A 23,861-nucleotide genomic window follows, 5' to 3' on the forward strand; every position below is an offset into this window, starting at 1 on the left:
GGGAACTTCAGCACCCTACTTTCAACAAGGGATAAATCATCCAGAGAGAAAATCAGTGAAAACAAACAAACAAACAAACAAACAACATTGGATTTAAACTACACATTGGCTCAGTTAGACCTACAGACGAACATTCCATCTACAGCAGGAGAATACCTATTCTTCTTGATGCATATGGAACATTCTCCAAAATAGATCATATAGTAGGCTATAAAACAAATCATTAAATTTAAGAAAAGTACAATAGTACGAAACTAGAAATCAATTTAAAGAAGAAAACTAGAAAAATCACAACTATGTGAAGATTTAAACACATGCTACTGAACAACTAATGGACCAAAGAAGAAATCAAAAGAGAAATTAAAAAAAAATACCTTGAGATAAATGAAAATGGAAAGGTAACATTCCAAAGACTATGGGGTATGGGAGGCAGCTAAAGAAATTCTGAGAGAAGTTCACAGTGATAAATGCCTACATTAAGAAAAAAGAAAGCTCTCAAATGAACAACCTAATTCTACATCTCAAGGAACTAGAAAAACAACAAATCAAGCTCAAAGTTAGTTGAAGGAAGGAAATAACAAAGATCAGAACAGAAATAAATGAGATAAAGACTAATAACACAATAGAAAAGGTCTATGAAACTAAAAGCTGGTATTTTTTTAAAGAAAAATGTAATAGACAAACCTTCGGATTTGCCAAGAAAAAAAAAGAGAACTCAAACAAGTGAAATTGTGAATGAAGGAGACATCACAAATGAGACAACACAAATACAAAAGATCATGAGGGGACTGTGAAAAATTACATGCCAAACAATTGTTCTTTCTTGCTTTCTTGCTCTCTTGCTTTCACCTTTCCTTCTTTTTTCTTTCTTTTTTTTTTTTTTTTGCTTCCTCTGGTTTTGAGTATTTTATGAGATTCTATTTTCTCTCATCTGTTAGCATAGCAATTATACTTCTAAAAATGTTGTGGTGATTTCCCTAGAATTTCCAGGATATAAGCAAGTCTGCTTTCAAATAACACCATACTACTTTGTGGGTAGTGCACATACCTTATAAAAGACTACTCTCAACTCCTCCCTCCTCTTGTATAAGATTTCTATTATCCATTTCACTATCCATAAACTATAAACACTTAACCTCTTATCACCATTATTTTGAACATGTTATCTATTACACCAATTAAAAACTAAAAAAATTATTATACCTTCATTTATTCATTCTCTGATGTTCTTCATTTCTTTATATAAACTCAAATTTCTCACTCATATCATTTTTCTTTTTTCTGAAAACTTCTTTATACATTTCTTACTGGAGGGCCTGAGTGGCTCATTCAGTCAAGCATCCGACTCTTGGTTTTGGCTCAGGTCATGACCTCATGGCTTCATGGGTTTGAGCCCTGTGTGTGGCTCTGAGCTGGCAGCATGGAGCCTGCTTGGGATGCTCTCTCTCTCTCTCTCTCTCTCTCCTCTCTCTACCCCTCCCTCACTGGCACTGTCTCTGTCTCTCTCAAAAGAAATAAACTTAAAAACAAAAAACACATTTCTTACGAGGCAGGTTTACTTGCAAAGCATGTTTCTTTGTTTCTGTAGGTGAACTCAAATTTCTAATTCATACCATTTATCTTTTTTCTGAAGAACTTCATTAAATGTTTCTTGCAAAGCAGGTTTACAATTCCATTATTATTTTAACCTGCGAATATCTTTATTTCCACTTTTTTTTTTTGAGAGAAAGAGAGAATGAAAGAGAAGGAGCACACACAAGCAGGGAAGGGGCAAAAGCAGAGGGAGGGAGACACTCTTAAGCAGCCTCCACGCTGATGCAGGGCTGGATTGCACCACTGTGAGATCATGACTCCAGCAGAAATCGAGTCAGAAGCTTAACCTAATGAGTTATCCAGGCATCTTTCTGCTTTATTTTTGAAGGATAGTTTCATTGCACACAGAATTCTAGGTTAATGATTTTTTTTCAATCTTTTTAATATTTCATTCCACTCTCTTCTTGCTTGTATGGTTTCTCAATAAGTCTGTATTAAATAATCCTCAATCATATATCAGTGAGGTTTGTTTCTCCTGGCTTCTTTCAGGATTTTTGTCATTATTTTCTCATTCTGGGGTTTGAATATGATATGCCTAGGTGTCAGTTGTTTGGTATTTATCCTTCTTGAAGTTCTCTGAGCTTTCCATATCTATATTTTGGTGTTTGTTATTAATTACGAAAAATTCTCAGCCATTATGTGACCCACCTCTTCAGTCCCAATCTCCTCCTTCTGGTGTTTGCCTTATCATTTGTTATATCTGTGTAATTGCTGCACAGTTCTTGGATATCTGTCCCAGTTTTTTTTTTTTTTTCATCTTTTTTTTTCTCTGTGTTTTTCAGTTTGAGAAGTTTCTATTGACATATCTTCACAGTCATGGATACTTTCCTCAGTCCTCTGCAGTCTGATGGCCCCATGAAAGGGATTCTTCATTTCTCTTATAGTGTTTTTGCCTTCTGGTATTTACTTTTGATTTTTTCTTACAACTTCTATTTCTCTACCTAAATTACCTATCTTTTCTTTCATGTTGCCCACTTTTTTGCATACAACCCTTAGCATATTAATCATAGCTATTTTATGTTCCTAGTCTGGTCATTTCTAAACCTGTGCCATATCTGAGTCTGGTTCTGATGTTTACTGTGTTTTTCAGTCTGTGTATTTTCTTCCCTTTTAGAATGCCCTGTAATGTGTTTGTTTAAAGGCAGACATTATTAGGTTACCAAGAACAGAGGTAAATAGGCCTTTTAGTGTGAGGTTTTTATGTTTATCTGTGTAGGAATTAGGCTGTGTTTAAAGTTTGTTGTAGTTACAGGTGTCAAAGGCCTCTGTTTTCCATGGCATCCTCATTCTGTCTTCCAGGTTGTCCTGGGTTGCCCTAGAATCTTTTTATCAAACAGCGCATACATTGAAGCTCTCTCAGTTGTAATTTTCTATTATTACTAGGTATCTGTTGTGGTGGTGGTAAGATATTCTTGAGGGAAAGCATTCTATAATATTATTATTAAATCTTAGATTTTATGTCTCTCCCTGCCCCAGTGGGCCTGAGTCTCTAGGCTGTGAACTTCAGAAGTTTTTCTTAGCTTTTTTTCTCCCTTTCCTTATATAAAATAGGAATGTTATAAAATGGTTGACTGGTCTAATTGCCCTCCTTTTTAAAGTTTGGCATGGGAAACTCTGAGAAAGTAGTTTCCCTGCAGGGTAGACTCTTGTTACAAAGAGCAGACTTCTTGTGGGCATATTTCAAATGGTTACTTTCCCTCTCCTCCTGCCTAAAACACAAGAGGATTTTTCTCCCAGTTTCCACTGTTAGAACCTGGTGGAGCACCTGGATGTAAGAGTCATGAAAGTGTGCGGGGTCTTCCTATGACTGAGTCCCCAGGAGTCTTTAACTCTCAAATTATTCCATGTTCCACATCTAGCAATTAGTCAAGTACTGTTTAATATTCAGTTCCAATGGCTTCTGCTTCCAGTAAACTGCAATTCTCTCTATTTGCCTATCTCTCCAGTTTAGGGGACAGTACTTTGCCCAGTTTGCCCTCTGTTGTTGATTTTTTATTTGTCCAAACCTTTTCTAATTGTGAGGATGGGAGTGATGACTTACAAGCACTTTAATATTGGAATAGAAACTATAAGTCCTATTGTTCTTTATTATTTCTCACTACACTTACTTATATAAAAACAATCCTAGTGTGCAGACCATACAAAAACAGGAAATATCGATGTATACCTGAGCTACATAGATACCTAAACTATATGTGTATCTATACTTACTTTTCTACTTCAAGTTGATATTTTACCACTCTGTTTAAAATGTGTAAGTCTCATAACCACAGATGTCCATTTTTTCTGTCCCTTAGGTTACAGTTATCACACATATTATATCTACAACCTTCGATAATCTACACCAATGTTGTACTTTTGGTTTTCAATAGTTACATATATCTTAAACTTAAGATGAAAAAGTTAGTCTATTTACTAGTGTATTTATCACTTCTTTTACTCTTCCTTTATCTTTCAAGTTTCAAGTTTTCCTCTAGGATTATTTTGCTTTAAACTGAAAAAAAAAACTTAATAATTTCTTTTAGAGCCAACAACTAATTTTATTATCCTTCACCTGAGAATAGCTTTACTTGATTTTCATTCTTGAAAGATATTATCACTGGATTAATGATTAAAGAGTCAAGAGTTTGTTATTTTTTTTTCTTTCAGAATTCTAAACATATTGTTCTACTCTTTTCTGAACCCATGGTTTCTGAAGAGAAATTCAGTCATTTGTATTACTGCTCATATCAATATTATGTTAACATTCTTATTTGATAATGATGACATCTGGATCCCCTGTGGGTCTATTCTATCATCTGTTCTGTCTCATAACTTTTGGTCACATCCTTGATCTGCTCGGTAATTTTTTGTAATGCAAGACCTTTGCCTATGATACTTTACAACTAGCTGTGTTTGATATTATCTTTTTTTTTCTTTTTTAGAGTGTTGTATCTTTCTGCCAATAGTTAGAGTGCTGGCTGACCAAATCAATCCAATCAGAGACCAGATTAACTCCTGGCTAAGCTATGGTACTTCAGGAAGGCCCTCACTGTTAGGTCTGAGCCTGAGAGAGATACCAATTGAGAACACGTAGTGTTCACCACAGTTCCTCTCCACTCCACCCCCACAATATTCTGAAGTCACTCTGATCTACAGAGTATCACAATACTGCTAGAATTTTCCTCTACTTTCTACAAGATTTTTGCTTGTTGTCAGCTTCTTACTTCATAATGCAGCATATATATTGAATGAAAACCCAACAGAATGTTGTCTTATTTGTTTATCTCCCTCCTATCTCTGATATCCCGCCCAGCCCTATTTTTGTCTCTTTAGGTTGATACATCTGTCAAAAGGTGTGATTTCTCATCATTTAACTAGATGCTTTCTGACCAGACCTTTGCCCAAATTCTTGGCTTCTTGCCAACATCAAGAATTAGAAAATATCTCTAGAAGTATCCAACTGCAGAAAATTCCTTCTTTTCTTAAGGGTCTGCCTTATTCTAGAATTTTGGCCTTTAAATTCCTATTTGCCAAACAATCCTCTGATGCCCTTTAAACAAACCTTTTAAACTCTATTCAGTTTTCTGGGGTTGTTCTCAGTGGGAGCATTGGTCGGCCACAAGCTACTCCGAAGTGAAAGTCTTATTTTCTTTACTGATTTTACTTGCTCAGTCCTTAGGTTTTCTATTTGAATTCTGTTCCCCTGTGTTTAATATCAATCTCTGCCAAGTTCTTTAAGTTTTCACAAGTTTAGCTTAAAGAATGCGTTACTTACATGTACTATCAGATGTACTTCAGTTCCCTTCTATGATGTCTATAAAAAGGCAGACATACTAATTCAGGAACACAAGATAAGGCTTTGTATAGACAGCATTGTCTCCTACTATTAGTCACTTTAATACAGAATATTACTTCTACATCCTGACTCACGTCAATGGTATTTTTTATTTATTACTTTATGAATGCATAAATAGTCATGTCACAAGCTATCATCATTATTTCTGCCCTTAATATAAAAGGTGAAACTTTATATTTCCTATATAAAGGTGAAGCTTTATATTTCTTTTACATGTTGAATAATTCCAAGAATGGAACAAACATACAGGGTTACTAGATAAATAATTATTAACTGAAAAATACATTGTTAGTTCAAATGTAAAATCCTGATATACAAAATAATATTTACCCGTCATAATCTTCATTGATCCCAGCAAATGGTATTGTATCACAGCGTACAAAAATTACAAACCCAAAGAATACAAGTGATACAACAGATGTAACGATTGTAAATCTCATAAGGGCTTTACAAGACATGTGTAACTTGGAAACAATGATACCTCCCAGAAGCTGGCCAAGTGCACCTCCTGGAAGCAAAACAAAGCCTAAAAGAAAGGAGGAGGAGGAGGAGAAAACAGTTAAAAAATAATCAGCTAAAGATAGTACAGAAAATTCATACATTGATGTAATCCCCATGCTCTAAACATATAGCAAACATGGATTTAAATAAAAAGACAACAAAAACTTAAAGGCATGGTAAACATCTTAACAAACCTGAACTTTAAGAGAAGAATAAATTTAGGAGTAGGGCTGAAGCTATAGGCATAATGGAATGATGGAGAAGTTTTGTTCCTATATAGTAATGGCATCTAATCCATGCAAACAGAAGAAAATTGTCTTATTTAGAGCTATTATTGTATAGCTTCATGGATTTATAGTTTATAGCAAGAGGGATGCTCATAATGACAAGAGAATCTGAGATGTGTTGCCAAGAATTAAATTAAGCCATCCGCTGGTTCTGTAGATGGATGTGCAATATTAACAATCTCACAACAAAGTGGGATTTCAGAGTAGCCATTATGAAAATTGTTTTCTTTTCAATCAAGGATAAAGATTAGATAGAGGCAAGCATGAAGAAGAAAAGGAGGAGGAAGGAGAAGAAGAAATATAGTTAGAAAATAATCGTATGAAGGTAGCACAATAAATGCTTACATTGATGTAATCTTCACTGCTCCAAACATAGAGGTGCTAGATTTAAATAGGAATATAGCAAGAGAAATATAAAGCAAAACACAAGTCCATTTAACATCAGATTAAATTTATATCACTGAAGGGTCTGTGAGAGACTTGGAAATAAATAATTTTAGGATACTCAAAAAGATAAATGATAGTGTAACTTCCATAAAAATGAAGAAGAAATAAAAGAATAAAGGAATGAAATAAGAGCAGATGAATATAAAAATAAGAAGCCCAGGCATTTATAAATATAATTATTAAAATAAAAACTCAAATCTCAGACCAGAGACATTTGATAAGTGAATAAATTGGAAGAGAGGACTGTGTTATTCATCTACCATATAATAAAAAAAAGAGTAAAAGAAAAATAACCAAGATAACTAGCTAAAAGGCAATGAGTACAATGGAGAAGTATGATCAAATATGATTACCCAGTTGAACAAGGTCAAATTCAAAAGTAGTAAGTTATGTTGATAGTGTAGTACCCTTGATATGATTTGATGAAAATGGCACTTTACTTCTGTGAGCTTCCTTCTAAAACCTATAAACCCTGTCTAATGACAAGGAAACAAATTGGGCAATTCCCTGTTAAGGAACATTCTAAAAAATACCTGACCAGCACTCCTCAAAACTGTCAAAGTCATAAAAAAAGACAATGGAAGACTGAGCAGCTGTCAAACTCAACAGAAACCTAAAGAAACACATGACAACTAAATATCATGTATCCTGAAAGAGATCCTGGAATAGAAAACAAAAACAAAAACAAAAACTTTATGTAAAAGCTAATGAAATCCAAATAAAATGTTGACTTTAGTTAGCATTGATATTGGTTTATTAATTATAGCAAATCTACCATACTAATGTAAGATGTTAATAAAAGGGGGAAACAGGTGTGCAGTGTATGGGAGTTAGCCCTCGGTACTATTTCCATTTTTTTTTAATTTAAAACTGATCAGAAAGCAACTTAAAAAAAAAAAAGCACAGTGGGAACAGAATAAAAGGCTCTTAAAAATGTTTTACAACAGTTGTGAGAAATATAATGGAATGAATGCCAGAGAAATAATACATGAAAAGTTGAAACTGAGAATGAGAAATTTCCATCCTTAAAAAATATTATTCCTAGGAATAAAAGTATACTCCAACTACTGAGAAGGATTAAAAATAAATACTTAAATCTATCCTTACACATACAGAAGGTAAGGAAAATTCATAACATTAAGAATAAAGCAAAAATTGTAAAAGCTGCCAAAAAGCATGTTACTTGCAAAAGAATGATAACTATAGCTAATTTATAAAATTATAAAATTAATAATCTAGACTGGATATGTACACACACACTCACCACTGAAAAGTGGGGGCAGCAAACTGTCAGTGGTTGGTTAAAATCTCCTAAACAAACCAAAGGCAGATAAAATAAAATTTAAAAAAATGAGTCCATTAAGACAGGATAGGATAGTAGGGGGAGAAAGAAGCAAAACAGAAGAATAATAAACTAAAAAATATAAATAGAAGTTACCTAAAATATCAGAATCCACGATAATAGTAAATGGATAAAACTTAACTATTAAAAAGACAGATTGGATATTTTTAAAGGAAAGTCTGAAAATAAAGTAGTAAAAAAAAGTATACCATGAAATGTAGCTCCTAAACATGTATATATCTAATAACATCGTATAAAATAAATTATGGAAAAATGCCCAGATTTGAAGAAAATTAAAATTCCATAAAGTATTTTGATTCAGCTTTCTCATAAAGACGTAGCTTACAACACTATTAAAGATATGGAAAATATTAATCGATGTAAACGGTTATTTAAAGAGAAACAAAATCATACAATTAGAAATGAAAAGTCTTTTCTGGCTTAAGTAAAAATGCAAGAATCATCATTTAAAAATACATAGAACAGAAAAAACAATGAAAATCATACCTAAATGTATGAGATGCTACTAATGAATACCTATAAATAATTATACTACCATGTTAAGGTTGTTAGGAAAATTAAATAAGTCAGTAATTACTTCGAACAAAGTAAACATATGAGTGTTTGATAAAAGGTAGAGATTTACAAACAAATTCATTTATTAGAAAGCAAAAGGTACGAATAGAATGGAGGCAGTATTTATCAAGAAAAGTGTGGAAACTGGAACTGAATCAGGAGACTTCAGAGGATGAGAAGTACTCCTGCGGGTAAGGAAGTCAGTAAGAAGTAAACCACATTTTACCCCAGAATCTTAGAAATTAAGGGCAGTAGGTACCACTAAAAGCAGGAGTGAGATAAAGGTAAAAACAAGGGGAATGGATTGCAGTCTATATAAAATGTTTGATTCCCAAGTCCTCTCCCCATCCCCATCCCCATGCCATATAACTGACCGGCAAAAGACTTGGTTTATTCAGCTGGAACCCAAGAACTGTAGATTTTAGAAAATGAAGCATATTTGTGAGCAGAAAACTGAGTCCTTAACTCAGCCAGGAAAATATTGGCTGTCAGGCTTATTGCCCTAGGCAATAGGAAAATCCTGGGCACAGGGAGTTCAACAATTAAAGGGCTAGGTCTTTGAAGGGTACCCCAAGAGGAAACAAAACAGTTGAAAATTCAAACAACGCACAGAACTTCCAACCATCTTTTTATGTACATATTTCATTGGTGTACAGAAAAGTACACAAATCACAATACATACTGATGACTTTTCAAAGTGAACATTCCTATGAAAATACCACTCAAATCAAAAATTAAAAATTGCCAGAAGATTAGAGGCTCTTTCATGTACTCATAGGATTTTCTAAAATATGGATCATAAAGTATGTATGCATTAAGGCTTCTTTTGTTTTTTGGTATGATGTTTAGAAAATTCACCCATGGTTTTATATACAACAATCGATGATGCCTTCTCATTGCTGAATAGCATTCTAGAATACACATACACAACTGGTTCACTGAGATACTGTGAATTGTAATGTACTTTAGAAATTCATGTATATGTCCCTTTGTAAACATTTGCATTTCTTCTAGGTATATTCTTAAGAGAAGAACTTATGTTTGGTATGTAACCAGGAGTGGAATTTCTGAATGAGGGAATATGTATATGTTCAGATTTTCATGATATTGCCAAACAGATTTATAAAATGCTTAAACCAATTTACATTTTCACCAGTAGTGGATGAAATGCCAAATGCTGTAAGTCTTTGACAACATGTATTTCCCTTTTTCATTTTAGCCATTCTGGTGAAAGAGTAATAGTATTGCATTGTGGTTTTAATATGCATTTCCCAAAAACCAATGAAGGTGAACCCACTTTCATACGAATATTGGCCAATAGATATCATCTTCTATAGAACAGCTTCTCAAGTCTTTTGTCCATTTTTATTGGATTATCTGCCTTACTGTTGACGGAAATTTTTACATATTCTTTGTAGAGTAAAATCTTTGTAGAGTATTTCTATTGAAAAGATTGTCTGCTTTCATTTTTACTCTTTATCCTGACATTTGATAAACAGAAGTTCTTAATTTTAATGTAATATCACTTAATTTTTTTCTTTACAGCTATGTGATTTCTATCCTATATAAAAAAATCTTTGTTTTCTCCAAGGCCATGAGATATTTTCCTATGTTTTATTCTAAAAAGCTTTATTGTCTTACCATTCACATTTAGATCTATAATACACCTAGAATTTGGTAGTTGTGTATATAGTGAGGTAGCGGTCAAGATTTACCTTTTTTCATAACGATATCTAATTGACCCAATATCACCAATGCCTAATTAACCCAGCTCTCTGTTTTATTTATTATAAAGCTACATTGTTGAGAGCACACCTATGTATAATTGTTTCATCTACCTCACCGGCTAACCCTCCTGCCAGTATAAATAACCTCTTCATAACAAGTAATACCTCTTGCTTTAAAGAATACTATACTTAAAATCACTATAGTTACACCACCTTTTCTTCCCACAGCACTTTTTCTATCCTTTCAATCTTTTCATGTCCTCATACTTAAGGAGTATCTCTTCCAAGTGATATACTGGATTGTCCCTCCAATCTGAAAATCTTTATTTATATGTATTATAATTACTACCATATTTATTGAGAAGCAATTCTCCATGTATCTCATGTTTCTGTATACCCAGCAAGCAGAACCACTGACTGATCTTTTTTCTATCTTTTCAAGGATATTTATACAGTGAACAAACAGCCTTGGATAATAGAGATAGTGTTCTTCTTGAAAGCAGAAGGCAAGTTTCCTTACAGTTTTGGAAAACAGAGATAGTGTCCCTCCTGGAATTGGGAGAAAACACATTTATTGTCAAGTATAATAAAGACAATGTCTCCTTCTGGATTAAAAGGTAAGCATGGTTACTGTCTATTCTAAGATTTATGTTCCCCTAGAGTGGTGTCCACATTCACTACCTAACTAGCTTACACTGTGCCCTGGCCACCCAGACTTTGATGGATCTGCCCTTCCCAGTTACATTTGCCTCAGTCTCAGTCCTGCAGGTCGCTCCCCTAGAACTCTGATGCAAACCTTGTCAACACCAGGTATTCTGGCTCATATGTTTTAAGGGCTTCAGTTCTGGTGGTGGCAGTGGGCCCTAGGGAAGACTGAGATGCACCTTGTTAAAACTGTGTGCCTCATGGCCGGGGACTGAAGACTGCCCACGACAGGTAGAGAGAGAAACTGCAGATGACTACAATAAAGGAAAAAGTAGCCAGGACACAACAGCTGGACACATGCAACACACACTGAGACACCTTGAAGTGTTAGGTTTTGGTGAACAGAGAGTACTACACTGCAGAGTACTAGAGGATCACTTCTTTATAAGGCCATTACTCTCAAGATCAGGAGACATAGCTGATCTATCTCCCGATCACACAGAAACATAGAAAGTTAGACAAAATGAGGAGACAGAGTAATATGTCCCAAATGAAAGAACAGGACAAAAAAAAAAAACATATCAAGAGTGAAATGAATGTAAGTAATATGCCTCATAGAGAATTTAAAGTAATGATCATAGAGATACTCAGCGAACTTGAGAAAAGAGTGGAGAGTATCAGTAAGACCCTTAAAAAAGAGATAAGAGAATATAAAAAAGAACCAACCAGAGATGAAGAACACAACAAATGAAATTAAAAATATACTAGATGGAATAAATAGCAGGCTACAGGAAGTGGAGGAACAAATTAGAGACTTGGAGGACAGGGTAATGGAAAGCAATCAAACTGAGCAAATAAGGGGGGAAAAAGTATGCAAAATGAGAATACACTTAGGGAACTCAGGGACGCCATCAAGGGTAACAACATTCACATTATATGGTTATCAGAAGAAACAATAGTTGAATATCCCCTAATCTGGGGGAGGAATCAGACATCCAGAACCAGGAGGCACAGAGATCCCCCAACAAAATTAACCCAAGGAGGTCCATATCAAGACACACAGTAATTAAAATAGCAAGAAACAGTGATAAAGAGAGAATTTTAAAAGCAGCAAGAGAAATGAAGACAGTTACAAGGAAAACACCATAAGATTGTCAGTAGATTTTTCAGCAGAAACTTTGCAGGCCAGAAAGAATGACATGAAAGGAAAAAAATCTACAGCCAAGAACACTCTATCCAGAAACACTAACATTCAGAATAGAAGGAGAGATATGAACCAAACCACTAAACCAGCCCTAAAAAAAAAATTGTTAACGGGGACTCTGTGAGGGAAAACAAAAATCACAAGTGAAAATAGGCACAAAGCAGTGGAAAATACGTGTATCTCTAAAAATCAGTCAAGGAACTCACAAAATAAAAGGATGTAAACTATAACACCATATACCAAAACTGTGGGGCCGGGAGGAGTAGAGAATAGATTCAAACATAAGTGACCATCAACCTAATATAGACTGTTATATGCAGATGTTATATACAAACCTAAGGTAATTAATAATCAAAAACTACTGATAAATATGTAAAAAATAAAGAGAATCCAAGTATATTATTAAAGAAAGCCAGGAAAATATGAGAGAAGAGAGGAAGAAAAGAAATGATCAGATAAGAACTTCAAAAACAACCACAAAACAAGTAATAAAATGGCAATAAATACATACCTATCAATAATTACTTTGAATGTAAATGGACTAAATGCCCCAATCAAAAGACATAGGGTGACAGAGTGGATAAAAAACGAGACCCATCTATATGCTGCCTACAAGAGACTCATTCCAGATGTAAAGACACCTGCAGATTGAATGTGAGGGGATGGGAACTATTTACTATGAAAATGGATATGAAAAGAAAACCAGGGTAGCAATCCTTTTTTTGGACAAAGTAGACTTTAGAACAAAAACTATAACAAGAGAAAAAGAAGGAAACCATGTAATAATAAAGAGATCAGTCCAATAAGAAGATATAACAATTGTAAATATTTGTGCATCCAACATGGGAGCACCCAAATAAATACATAAAATGGTCAATAACAAACATACAGGAAATAAGCAATAGTAATACAGTAATAGTAGGGGACTTTAACACCCCACTTACATCAATGAACAGACATACAAACATAAATTCAACAAGGTAGCAATGGTTTTGAATAACACACTGGGCCATGGATTTAACAGATACATTCAGATACATTGGATCAGATGGACTTGACAGATATATTTAGAACTCTGCATCCCAAAGCAACAGAATATACTTTCTTCTTGAGTGCACAAGGAACATTCTCCAAGATAGATCACATACTGGGTCACAAAACAGCCCTTTATAAGTATACAAGAATTGAGATCATACCATGCATACTTTCAGACCACAATGCTATGAAGCTTGAAATCAACCACAGGAAAAAGTCTGGAAAACCTCCAAAAGCATGGAGGTTAAAGAACACCCTACTAAAGAATGAATGGGTCAACTAGGCAATTAGAGAAGAAATTAAAAAATATATGGAAACAAATGAAAATGAAAATACAACAATCCAAATGCTTTGGGATGCAGCGAAGGCAGTCCTGAGAGGAAAATACATTGCAATCCAGGCCTATCTCAAGAAACAAGAAAAATCCCAAATACAAAATCTAACAGCACACCTAAAGGAACTAAAAGCAGAACAGCAAAGGCAGCCGAAATCCAGCAGAAGAAGAGAAATAATACAGATCAGAGCAGAAATAAACAATATAGAATCTAAAAAAACTGTAGAGCAGATCAACGAAACCAAGAGTTGGTTTTTTGAAAAAATAAACAAAATTGATAAACCTCTAGCCAGGCTTCTCCAAAAGAAAAGGGAGATGACCCAAATACATAAAATCAAGAGTGAAAATGGAATTATTACAACCAATCCCTCAGAAATACAAGCAATTATCAGGGAATACTATGAAAAATCATATGCCAACAAACTGGACAACCTGGAAGAAATGGACAAATTCCTAAACACCCACACACTTCCAAAACTCAATTAGGAGGAAATAGAAAGCTTGAACAGACCCTTAACCAGCGAAGAAATTGAATCAGTCATCAAAAATCTCCCAACAAATAAGAGTCCAGGACCAGATGGCTTCCCAGGGGAGTTCTACCAGACGTTTAAAGCAGAGATAATACCTATCCTTCTCAAGTTGTTCCAAGAAATAGAAAGGGAAGGAAAACTTCCAGACTCATTCTATGAAGCCAGTATTACTTTAATTCCTAAACCAGACAGAGATCTAGTAAAAAAAGAGAACTACAGGCCAATATCCCTGATGAATATGGATGCAAACATTCTCAATAAGGTACTAGCAAATCGAATTCAACAGCATACAAAAAGAATTATTCACCATGATCAAGAGGGATTCATTCCTGGGATGCAGGGCTCGCTCAACATTCGCAAATCAATCAACGTGATACATCACATTAATAAAAGAAAAGATAAGAACCATATGATCCTGTCAATCGATGCAGAAAAGGCATTTGACAAAATCCAGCACCCTTTCTTAATAAAACCCCTTGAAATTCGGGATAGAAGGAACATACTTAAACATCATAAAAGCCATTTATGAAAAGCCCAGGGCTAACATCATCCTCAATGGGGAAAAACTGAGAGCTTTTTCCCTGAGATCAGGAACACGACAGGGATGTCCACTCTCACCGCTGTTGTTTAACATAGTGTTGGAAGTTCTAGCATCAGCAATCAGACAACAAAAGGAAATCAAAGGCATCAAAATTGGCAAAGATGAAGTTAAGCTTTCACTTTTTGCAGATGACATGATATTATACATGGAAAATCCGATAGACTCCACCAGAAGTCTGCTAGAACTGATACATGAATTTAGCAAAGTTGCAGGATACAAAATCAATGTACAGAAATCAGTTGCATTCTTATACACTAATAATGAAGCAAAGAAAGGCAAATAAAGAAACTGATCCCATTCACAATTGCACCAAGAAGCATAAAATACCTAGGGATAAATCTAACCAAAGATGTAAAAGATCTGTATGCTGAAAACTATAGAAAGCTTATGAAGGAAATTGAAGAAGATACAAAGAAATGGAAAAACATTCCGTGCTCATGGATTGGAAGAATAAATATTGCCAAAATGTCAATACTACCCTAAGCTATCTACACATTCAATGCAATCCCAATCAAAATTGCACCAGCATTCTTCTCGAAACTAGAACAAGCAATCCTAAAATTCATATGGAACCACAAAAGGCCCCGAATAGCCAAAGTAATTTTGAAGAAGAAGACCAAAGCAGGAGGCATCACAATCCCAGACTTTAGCCTCTACTACAAAGCTGTCATCATCAAGACAGCATGGTATTGGCACAAAAACAGACACATAGACCAATGGAATAGAATAGAAACCCCAGAACTAGACCCACAAACGTATGGCCAACTAGTCTTTGACAAAGCAGGAAAGAATATCCAATGGAAAAAAGACAGTCCCTTTAACAAATGGTGCTGGGAGAACTGGACAGCAACATGCAGAAGATTGAAACTAGACCACTTTCTCACACCATTCACAAAAATTAACTCAAAATGCATAAAGGACCTGAATGTGAGACAGGAAACCATCAAAACCCGAGAGGAGAAAGCAGGAAAAGACCTCTCTGACCTCAGTTGTAGCAATTTCTAAATTGACACATCCCCAAAGGCAAGGGAATTAAAAGCAAAAATGAACTACTGGGACCTTAAGATAAAAAGCTTCTGCACAGCAAAGGAAACAACCAACAAAACTAAAAGGCAACCAACGGAATGGAAAAAGATATTTGCAAATGACATATCGGATAAAGGGCTAGTATCCAAAATCTATAAAGAGCTCACCAAACTCCACACCCGAAAAACAAATAACCCAGTGAAGAAATGAGCAGAAAACATGAATAGACACTTCTCTAAAGAAGACATCCAGATGGCCAACAGGCACATGAAAAGATGCTCAACGTCGCTCCTCATCAGGGAAATACAAATCAAAACCACACTCAGATATCATCTCACGCCAGTCAGAGTGGCCAAAATGAACAAATCAGGAGACTATAGATGCTGGAGAGGATGTGGAGAAACGGGAACCCTCTTGCACTCTTGGTGGGAATGCAAATTGGTACAGCCACTCTGCAAAAGTGTGGAGGTTCCTCAAAAAATTAAAAATAGACCTACCCTATGACCCAGAAATAGCACTGCTAGGAATTTACCCAAGGGATACAGGAGTACTGATGTATAGGGGCACTTGTACCCCAATGTTTATAGCAGCACTCTCAACAATAGCCAAATTATGGAAAGAGCCTAAATGTCCATCAACTGATGAATGGATAAAGAAATTGTGGTTTATATACACAATGGAGTACTACGTGGCAATGAGAAAGAATGAAATATGGCCCTTTGTAGCAACATGGATGGAACTAGAGAGTGTGATGCTAAGTGAAATAAGCCATACAGAGTAAGACAGATACCATATGGTTTCACTCTTATGTGGATCCTGAGAAACTTAACAGAAACCCATGGGGGAGGGGAAGGGGAAAAAAAAAGAGGTTACAGTGGGAGAGAGCCAAAGCATAAGAGACTCTTAAAAACTGAGAACAAACTGAGGGTTGATAGGGGATGGGAGGGAGAGGAGGGTGGGTGATGGGTATTGAGGAGGGCACCTGTTGGGATGAGCACTGGGTGTTGTTTGGAAACCAATTTGACAATAAACTTCATATATTGAAAAAAAAAAAAAACCAGATACATTCAGAACATTCCATCCTAAAACAGCATCATACACATTCTTTTCAGGCGCACATGGAACATTCAAGTGCACATGAATAAATCACATAGTAGGCCACAAAACAAGTCTCAACAAATTAAAAAAGATATGTCATAATATGTATCTTTCTGACCACAATACTATAAAACAAGAAGTAGATCATAAGAAAAAGTCTGGAAAGACCACAAATACATGGAGGTTAAATAACATACTACTACTAAACAATGAATGGGTCAACCAAAAAAATCAAAGAGGAAACCAAAAATTACATGGCAAAAAACAAAAAGGAAAACGCAACAGTCCAAAATCTTTGGGATGCAGCAAAAGTGGTTCTAAGAGGAAAGTTTTTAGCAATACAGATCTACTTCAAGAAGCAAGAAAAATCTCAAATTAACCACCTAATCTTACACCTAAAGGAGCTAGAAAAAAACAACAAACAAACAAAACCCCAAACCAGCAGAAGGAAGGGAATAATAAAGATCAGAACAGAAATAAGTGATACAGAAAGAGAGAGAGAGAGAGAGAAGATCAATAAGACCAGGAACTGGTTCTTTGAAAAGATAACAAAATTAATAAACCTCTAGCCAGACTCATAAAAAAAAAAGAATCAAATAAAATCATAAATAAAAGAGGAAAATAACAAATGACAGACACCACAGAAATACGAAGGATTATAAGAGAATATTATGAAAAATTACATGCCAGCAAATCTGATGACTTAAAAGAAATGGATAAATTCCTAGAAACATATAACCTACCAAAACTGAAACAAGAAGATATATAAAGCTTGAAAGACTAATTACCAACAATTAAATACAATAAGTAATTAAAAAACTCCCACAAACAAAACTTTGCAAACCCAGAAAGAAACCCAAAACCAGAGGGCTCCACAGGTGAATTCTACCAAACATTAAAAGAAGAGTGAATACCTATTCTTCTCAAACTTTTCCAAACAATAGAAGAGGAAGGAAAACCCAAATTCATTCTATGAGGCCAGAATTACCCTGATACCAAAACCAGATAAAGACACCACTAAAGAAAAGAATAATAGGTCAATATCTCTGATGAACATAGATGCAAAAAATCCTGAACACAATATTGCCAAACAATTCAACAATACATTGAAAAATAACTAACCACAGTCAAGTGGTAATTATTGTCAGAATGCAAAGGTGGTTCAATATTCACAATTTAATCAATGTGATGCATCACATCAATAAGAGGATAAAAACCATATGATCATTTCAACAAATACAGGAAAGCATCTTACAAAGTATAACATTTATCCATGATAAAAACTCTCAACAAAGTAGGTTTAGAGGGAATATATCTCAACATAATAAAGGCCTTATATGAGAAAACTCACAGCTAACATCATCCGCAGTGGGGAAAAACAGAGCTTTTCCCCCAAAGTCAGGAAAAAGATAAGGATGTCTACTCTCACCACTTTATTCAACATAGTACTAGAAGTCCTAACCACAGCAATCAGACAACAAACAGAAACAAAAGGCATTCAAATTAGTAAAGAAGAAGTAAAATTTTCACTATATGCAGATTACATGATGCTACCTATAGAAAACTTTAAAGACCACCAAAAAAGCTACTAGAATGATAAATGAATTCAGGAAAGTCACAGGAGACAAAATTAATATACAGAAATCTGTTGCATTTCTATACACTAAGAATGTAGCAGTAGAGAGAAAAAAATAGAAAACAATGTCATTTACAACTGCACCAAAAATAATAAAATACCTAAGAATAAACTTAACCAAAGAGGTGAAAGATCTGTAACGTGAAAACTATAAAACACTGATGTAGGAAATTGAAGATGACACACAAAAATGGAAAGACATACCATGCTCATTGATCAGAAGAAAAAAAATTTTTTTAAATGTCTATACTACCCAAAGCAACCTATGCATTTAATGTAATCCCTGTCAAAACACCAACATCATTTTTCACAGAGGTAGAACAATCCCAAAATTTGTATGAAACCACAAAAGATCCCAAATAGCCAAAGCAATGCTGAAAAAGAAAAGCAAAGCTGGAGGCATCACAATTCCTGACTTCAAGTTATATTACAAAGTTCTAGTGATCAAAATACTATGTTACTAGTACAAAATAGATCAATAGAAAATAATATAAAACCCAGAAATAAACCCAAAACTATATGGTCAATTAATCTTCAACAAAGCAGGAAACAATATGCAATGGGAAGGGGGTGCTTGGGTGGCTCCATTGGTTGAGCGTCGGACTTTGGCTCAGGTCATGATCTCACAGTTCATGAATTTGAGCCCCACATCAGGCTCGCTGCTGTCAGCACAGAGCCCACTTGGATCCTCTGTCTCCCTCTCTCTCCACCCCTACCCTGTTCGCTCCTTCTCTCAAAAATAAATAAAACATTAAAAAAATACACAATGAGTTAAACACAGTCTCTTCAATAAATGGTGATGGAAAAACTGGACATGACAGGTAAAAAAATGAAAATATGGACCACTCTCTTACACTATATAAAAATAAACTCAAAATGGATTAAGGACCTAAATATGAGACCTGAAACTATAAAAATCCTAGACCTATCCCTTTGTAACAACTACTACTAAGATTCATCCTGGTTAGAGGATTTCTCCTGATTTCAGACAACAGTTATAAAGGTGTACAATTATAATGACAATTTCAACAAATGCAGGAAAGCATCTGACAAAGTACAAAATTCATTCATGATAAAAACTTTCAACAAAGTAGGTTTAGAGGGAAAGGAGGGAAATATGCAACCACTATAGACGAAAACCAGTGAATCATTAGAAGCTGATCTGATTTGCTTTGTTGATGAGACAGTAGAGTTCATAATTGCTTGTTAATGTGAATTGGCCAGAGCTGGGCTGTCTGAGGGCCCAGTTCCTCCTGCAGTCTCTTCTGTCAACCTTGGACCCAGTCTAAGACAAAAGTAAAACATCTAACAGTTGTTTTGCTTTAGGGTTGTGACCATCTCTGGAAGATTTCCCTAAGAAAGACATTTTCCTATGTAAAACCATAAATAAGACATTGAATGGAATTTGGACTCTTAAAATGCCTCAGAAAAGGAGGTAAAATGATCTTGTGAGTGAGGCTTTGGACAACTTTAATGTACTTTGGGTGTAACTTCAATATACTAATGCTATGGCTTCAATTCCAAAATGTATAATGGGTAATTATATTTTACAAGCTTGTATTATTTATGCTTCTAAACTCCAAAAGTAAAAGTGAAACACGTAAATTTTTACCCAAACCTGTGTGTCTGTCTCCTCTTGTATGGTCTAATGGAAACAACATAGAATCCCAGGAGGAGAAAGGGAAATCTCAGCTTTGATTATGGATTTAAAGGAAGCAGGGGTAGTAAGAGAATAGGATTTGAGCAATAACTCAATTCACCAGACCTTATGTCCAGTGAAAACATAGTCCCTTATTAGGGAATTGAGATTTATAGCAGATTAACCACCAATTAAACTCATTTGTTGCTCCTATACCTCTTGAAGTTCCAAACATCTGAGGTAACTAAATTTATGGCACACACAAATGGTACTTGAGATGCTATCTTGGACATTGCCAAAACCTTCTTTTTTATCCCATTAGGAACAAAAGACAAAAACCAATTCTCATTCATGCTGTAAGGCCATAACTATACATTTTCAGTACACCCTAAACCCCCCTGATATTTACTACAATGGGGTAGATAAGGATTTATTGTGAGTACCATTATCATCTGATGCCAAAAGCTTTCAATGATAGATAAATGTTCAGTAGGATGGAGAGTCAGAAGTCTCAGACTCAAAAGCTCTGACTTTGGTGTTATCACACCTTCATCAGCAAAGATGACTGATAAAGACCAACAAAATCCAGAAGAATGCTCATCAAGTTTCGGGGGAACTATGTAGACAGATTCACAATGCTCAATCTCTCTGACAATTAAAGACAAGTTGTTGTTCTCCTTCCCCCTGACCAAAAGGAATTATAGCATAGCTTTGGACTCTGAGTATTAGAGACAGTAGGTGACTCATGTGGATATTCTACTTTAGTGGTCTTTTCTATCAGCTAACCTACAGTGAGTGTAATCCCGACCTACTTTTTAAGCTAATCAAGAAGCTATGGCATACTTCTTCCTGCTTTGAGGTACCACAAACCAAATGACCCATTGGAGCTGGAAATCTATAGAGATTTTGTGTACTGGAGCCTCTGGAAGAGGGAGTCAGCCTCCATTCAGGAAAATCCCTTGGGGTTTGGATTCACTGACTCCCTGAAATAGGTAGGTAGGAAAAACAACTCTTAGCTTACTACTGGCTTCTTGTCAAAACTGAAACCCTGACCCATGCAGTCATTGTGATTCTGTGGACTTATATTTCATTCTGGGATTCACCAATCAGATTCACAACTATTTGAGAGACCTTCTGTGTCAAGTGAAAATGGTATATTCAAGCCATAGGGATATTCATAAGAAATCTTGAAGTGCTTAAAGAAATACCACCAGTAGATCAAATAGCCCTCAGAAGACTGTGGAAATCTCTCTGACAGGAGCCTCCAGGAGGGATTACTGACACATTATTTATATGCACCTGAGGGCAGTTATCAGTATAAGAGTAATCCAATCAGAAAAGGTGGTACAAAATTTGTTCCTGACTTTAGTTGAAATAATCAGTGACACCACAGCCTTGGAAAACATTCTGATCAGCATCAGCCACTGATCAATACTAATTTGGATGACAGAATTGCCCAAAACTTCATCTTTTTAGCCCAAGGTAGAACATACACTATTGTTAATACTTTCTGTTTTACTGGATTACTAATTCAGGCTAATTAAAAAGGTAAATACAGAAACTTAAGGAGAAATCCATCTTGTTTTCTAAGGTAGACCATGAGGGCCAAGGGATTTATTTAGCTGGTTGGAGCCAAGATCTTGCCAGCATGGTTGAGGCCAGTATTGCATGTGGCCTTATCCTTTGTTTGAACTTTTGTTGATATTATCCTTATGTAAACACTGTAGGAAACTGAATAAATTTAGTCCCAATCTCTTGATTAGATTTATCAGAACAGCAAACAATATGGCAGATTCATGGAAAAATATTGTCATTATGGCCCTTAAAACAGCTATGTTTTGGGATTTTGGCCTATGTGCAGTCTGACAATGGTGTTTCCTGTTTCATAAAATCTACTCCATAATAGGCTTATAGTCAAAATTTGTGCATATTTTAACATTTGTTTTTATTTGGCCCACATGTTTTATGTTCCTCATTTCCTTCCTTTCTTGTTTTTTTTTTTAATTTTAATCAAAATTTCCAAATTAATATTTTTTTTACTTTTTTTTTTTTTTTTTTTTTTTTTTTTTTACTGTTACTGGTTGCCCTAAAAGTATTTGCATGTATCCTTGGCTTTTTACAGCATAAAATATATGACAATATTCATGACTTTCCCATTAATGCCAGAATCTTAAAACATTTAATACCAATTGCAACCTCTTTTGGAGAGCCAATTCTTAATACCTAGTAACTGAAGATGTACACAATAGCAATTCCCTTTTAATGTCTAAACCTAGATCAACTTTTACAGATCTGCACAAGTAGACACATACAGCCTATTCACTATGGCATTGTTTGGAAGAGTGAAAAGTTAGAGGTAACTCCATGTCCATTAATATGATAATGGATAAATAAACAGTGGTGTATTCATAAAATAGAATTCCACAGCATTAAATAGACAACAACATGAATGGGGTAGATGCAATTGGAAATGAAAGTGGGAGAAGAATATATGCAAGAAAATGTATGAATTTTAGAAATAGATTGTCCACAGATAGGCTTATAAGCAGTAAAAATATACAAACTTGTTTGGGAACATTGCACTCTAACTTTAGAATAGTGGCTATCTATAAGGAGTAAGGAAGAGAAGTGAGAGAGGGAACAGTGTAGAAGTAGAAAACAAGATGAAGCCAAGAAGGTACGTACCAAGACATATAATAATTAAAATGTCAAAAATTAAAAACAAAAAGAATCCTAAAAGCAGCAAGAAAAAGCAACTAGTTACATATAAAGCGTAAGGGAAACCCTACAAGGCTACCTGCTGATTTTTCAGCAGAAAATTACAGACCAGAAGAGAGTAGCATAAATATGCAAAGTGCTGAAAGAAAAAAAAACAAAAACAAAAAAAACTTCAGCCAAGAATACTTTACCCAGAAAATGTATCATCCAGATATAGTGGAAAGAAAAAGAATTTCCCAAACGAAAGTTAAGAATTCATCACCACTAAACTAGCCTTGTAAGAAATGTTAAAAGGATTTCTTTAAGTGGAAAATAAAAAGGCAGAACTGGAAGGAATTATAAAAGGAAAAAAAATTCACTGGTAAAAACAAATCTTTTTTTTTTAATTTTCTTAATGTTTTATTACTTATTTTTGAGAGCAAGAGAGACAGAACATGAGTGGCGGAGGGGCAGAGAGAGAGGAAGACACAGAATCCAAAGCAGGTTCTAGGCTCTGAGCTGTTGGCACAGAGCCTGACACAGGGCTTGAACCCACAAACTGTGAGATCATGACCTGAGCCAAAGTCAGATGCTCAACTGACTGAGCCAACCAGGTGCCCACAAGCAAATGTATAATAAAACCACAGATCAATCACCTATAAATCTAGTATGAAGGGTAAAGACAAAAATAGTAAAATTAATTACATCTAAAAAATTAGATAAGGGATTCATAAAATTTAAAAATGCAAAAGCATATATATAGAACATGGAAGGTAGAGAGTAAAAATATTGTGTTTTTAGAATGTGCTCAAATTAAAGCAACCATCAACCTAATACAGACTGTCGTATACTTAGGATGTTATATATAAACCTAATGGTAACCACAAACCAAAAAACTATAATGACATATAAAAAAATAAAGTGAAAGTAATCCAATCATAACAGTAAAAAAGTCATCAATTACAGGAAGAAAGGAACAGAGAAGAACTATAAAAATAAACAGAAAACAATAAACAAAATGGTAATAATTTTTATAGGTAATTACCTATCAATAATTTTTTTTTAATTTTTAAAATATTTTTTTAATATTTATTTATTTTTGAGG

At 34.8% G+C, this 23,861-nt stretch overlaps 1 protein-coding gene across 3 annotated transcripts in view; it reads right to left on the bottom strand.

Moving 5' to 3' along the window:
• SLCO6A1 (solute carrier organic anion transporter family member 6A1) overlaps positions 1-23,861 on the bottom strand; it is a 93,236-nt gene that overhangs the window by 39,116 nt on the left and 30,259 nt on the right. For all 3 annotated transcript variants that reach the window (XR_008299876.1, XM_015080453.3, XM_053225209.1), the window contains exon 8: positions 5,762-5,957. Coding sequence is in view for 2 of the 3 variants with exons in the window: in XM_015080453.3 (XP_014935939.1) it covers positions 5,762-5,957 (196 nt within the window). In the remaining variant the exon portion in view is untranslated. The remainder of the gene's footprint in view (positions 1-5,761; positions 5,958-23,861) is intronic.

This window comes from Acinonyx jubatus, chromosome A1 (assembly GCF_027475565.1).
Source record: "Acinonyx jubatus isolate Ajub_Pintada_27869175 chromosome A1, VMU_Ajub_asm_v1.0, whole genome shotgun sequence".
Taxonomy (NCBI): domain Eukaryota; kingdom Metazoa; phylum Chordata; class Mammalia; order Carnivora; family Felidae; genus Acinonyx; species Acinonyx jubatus.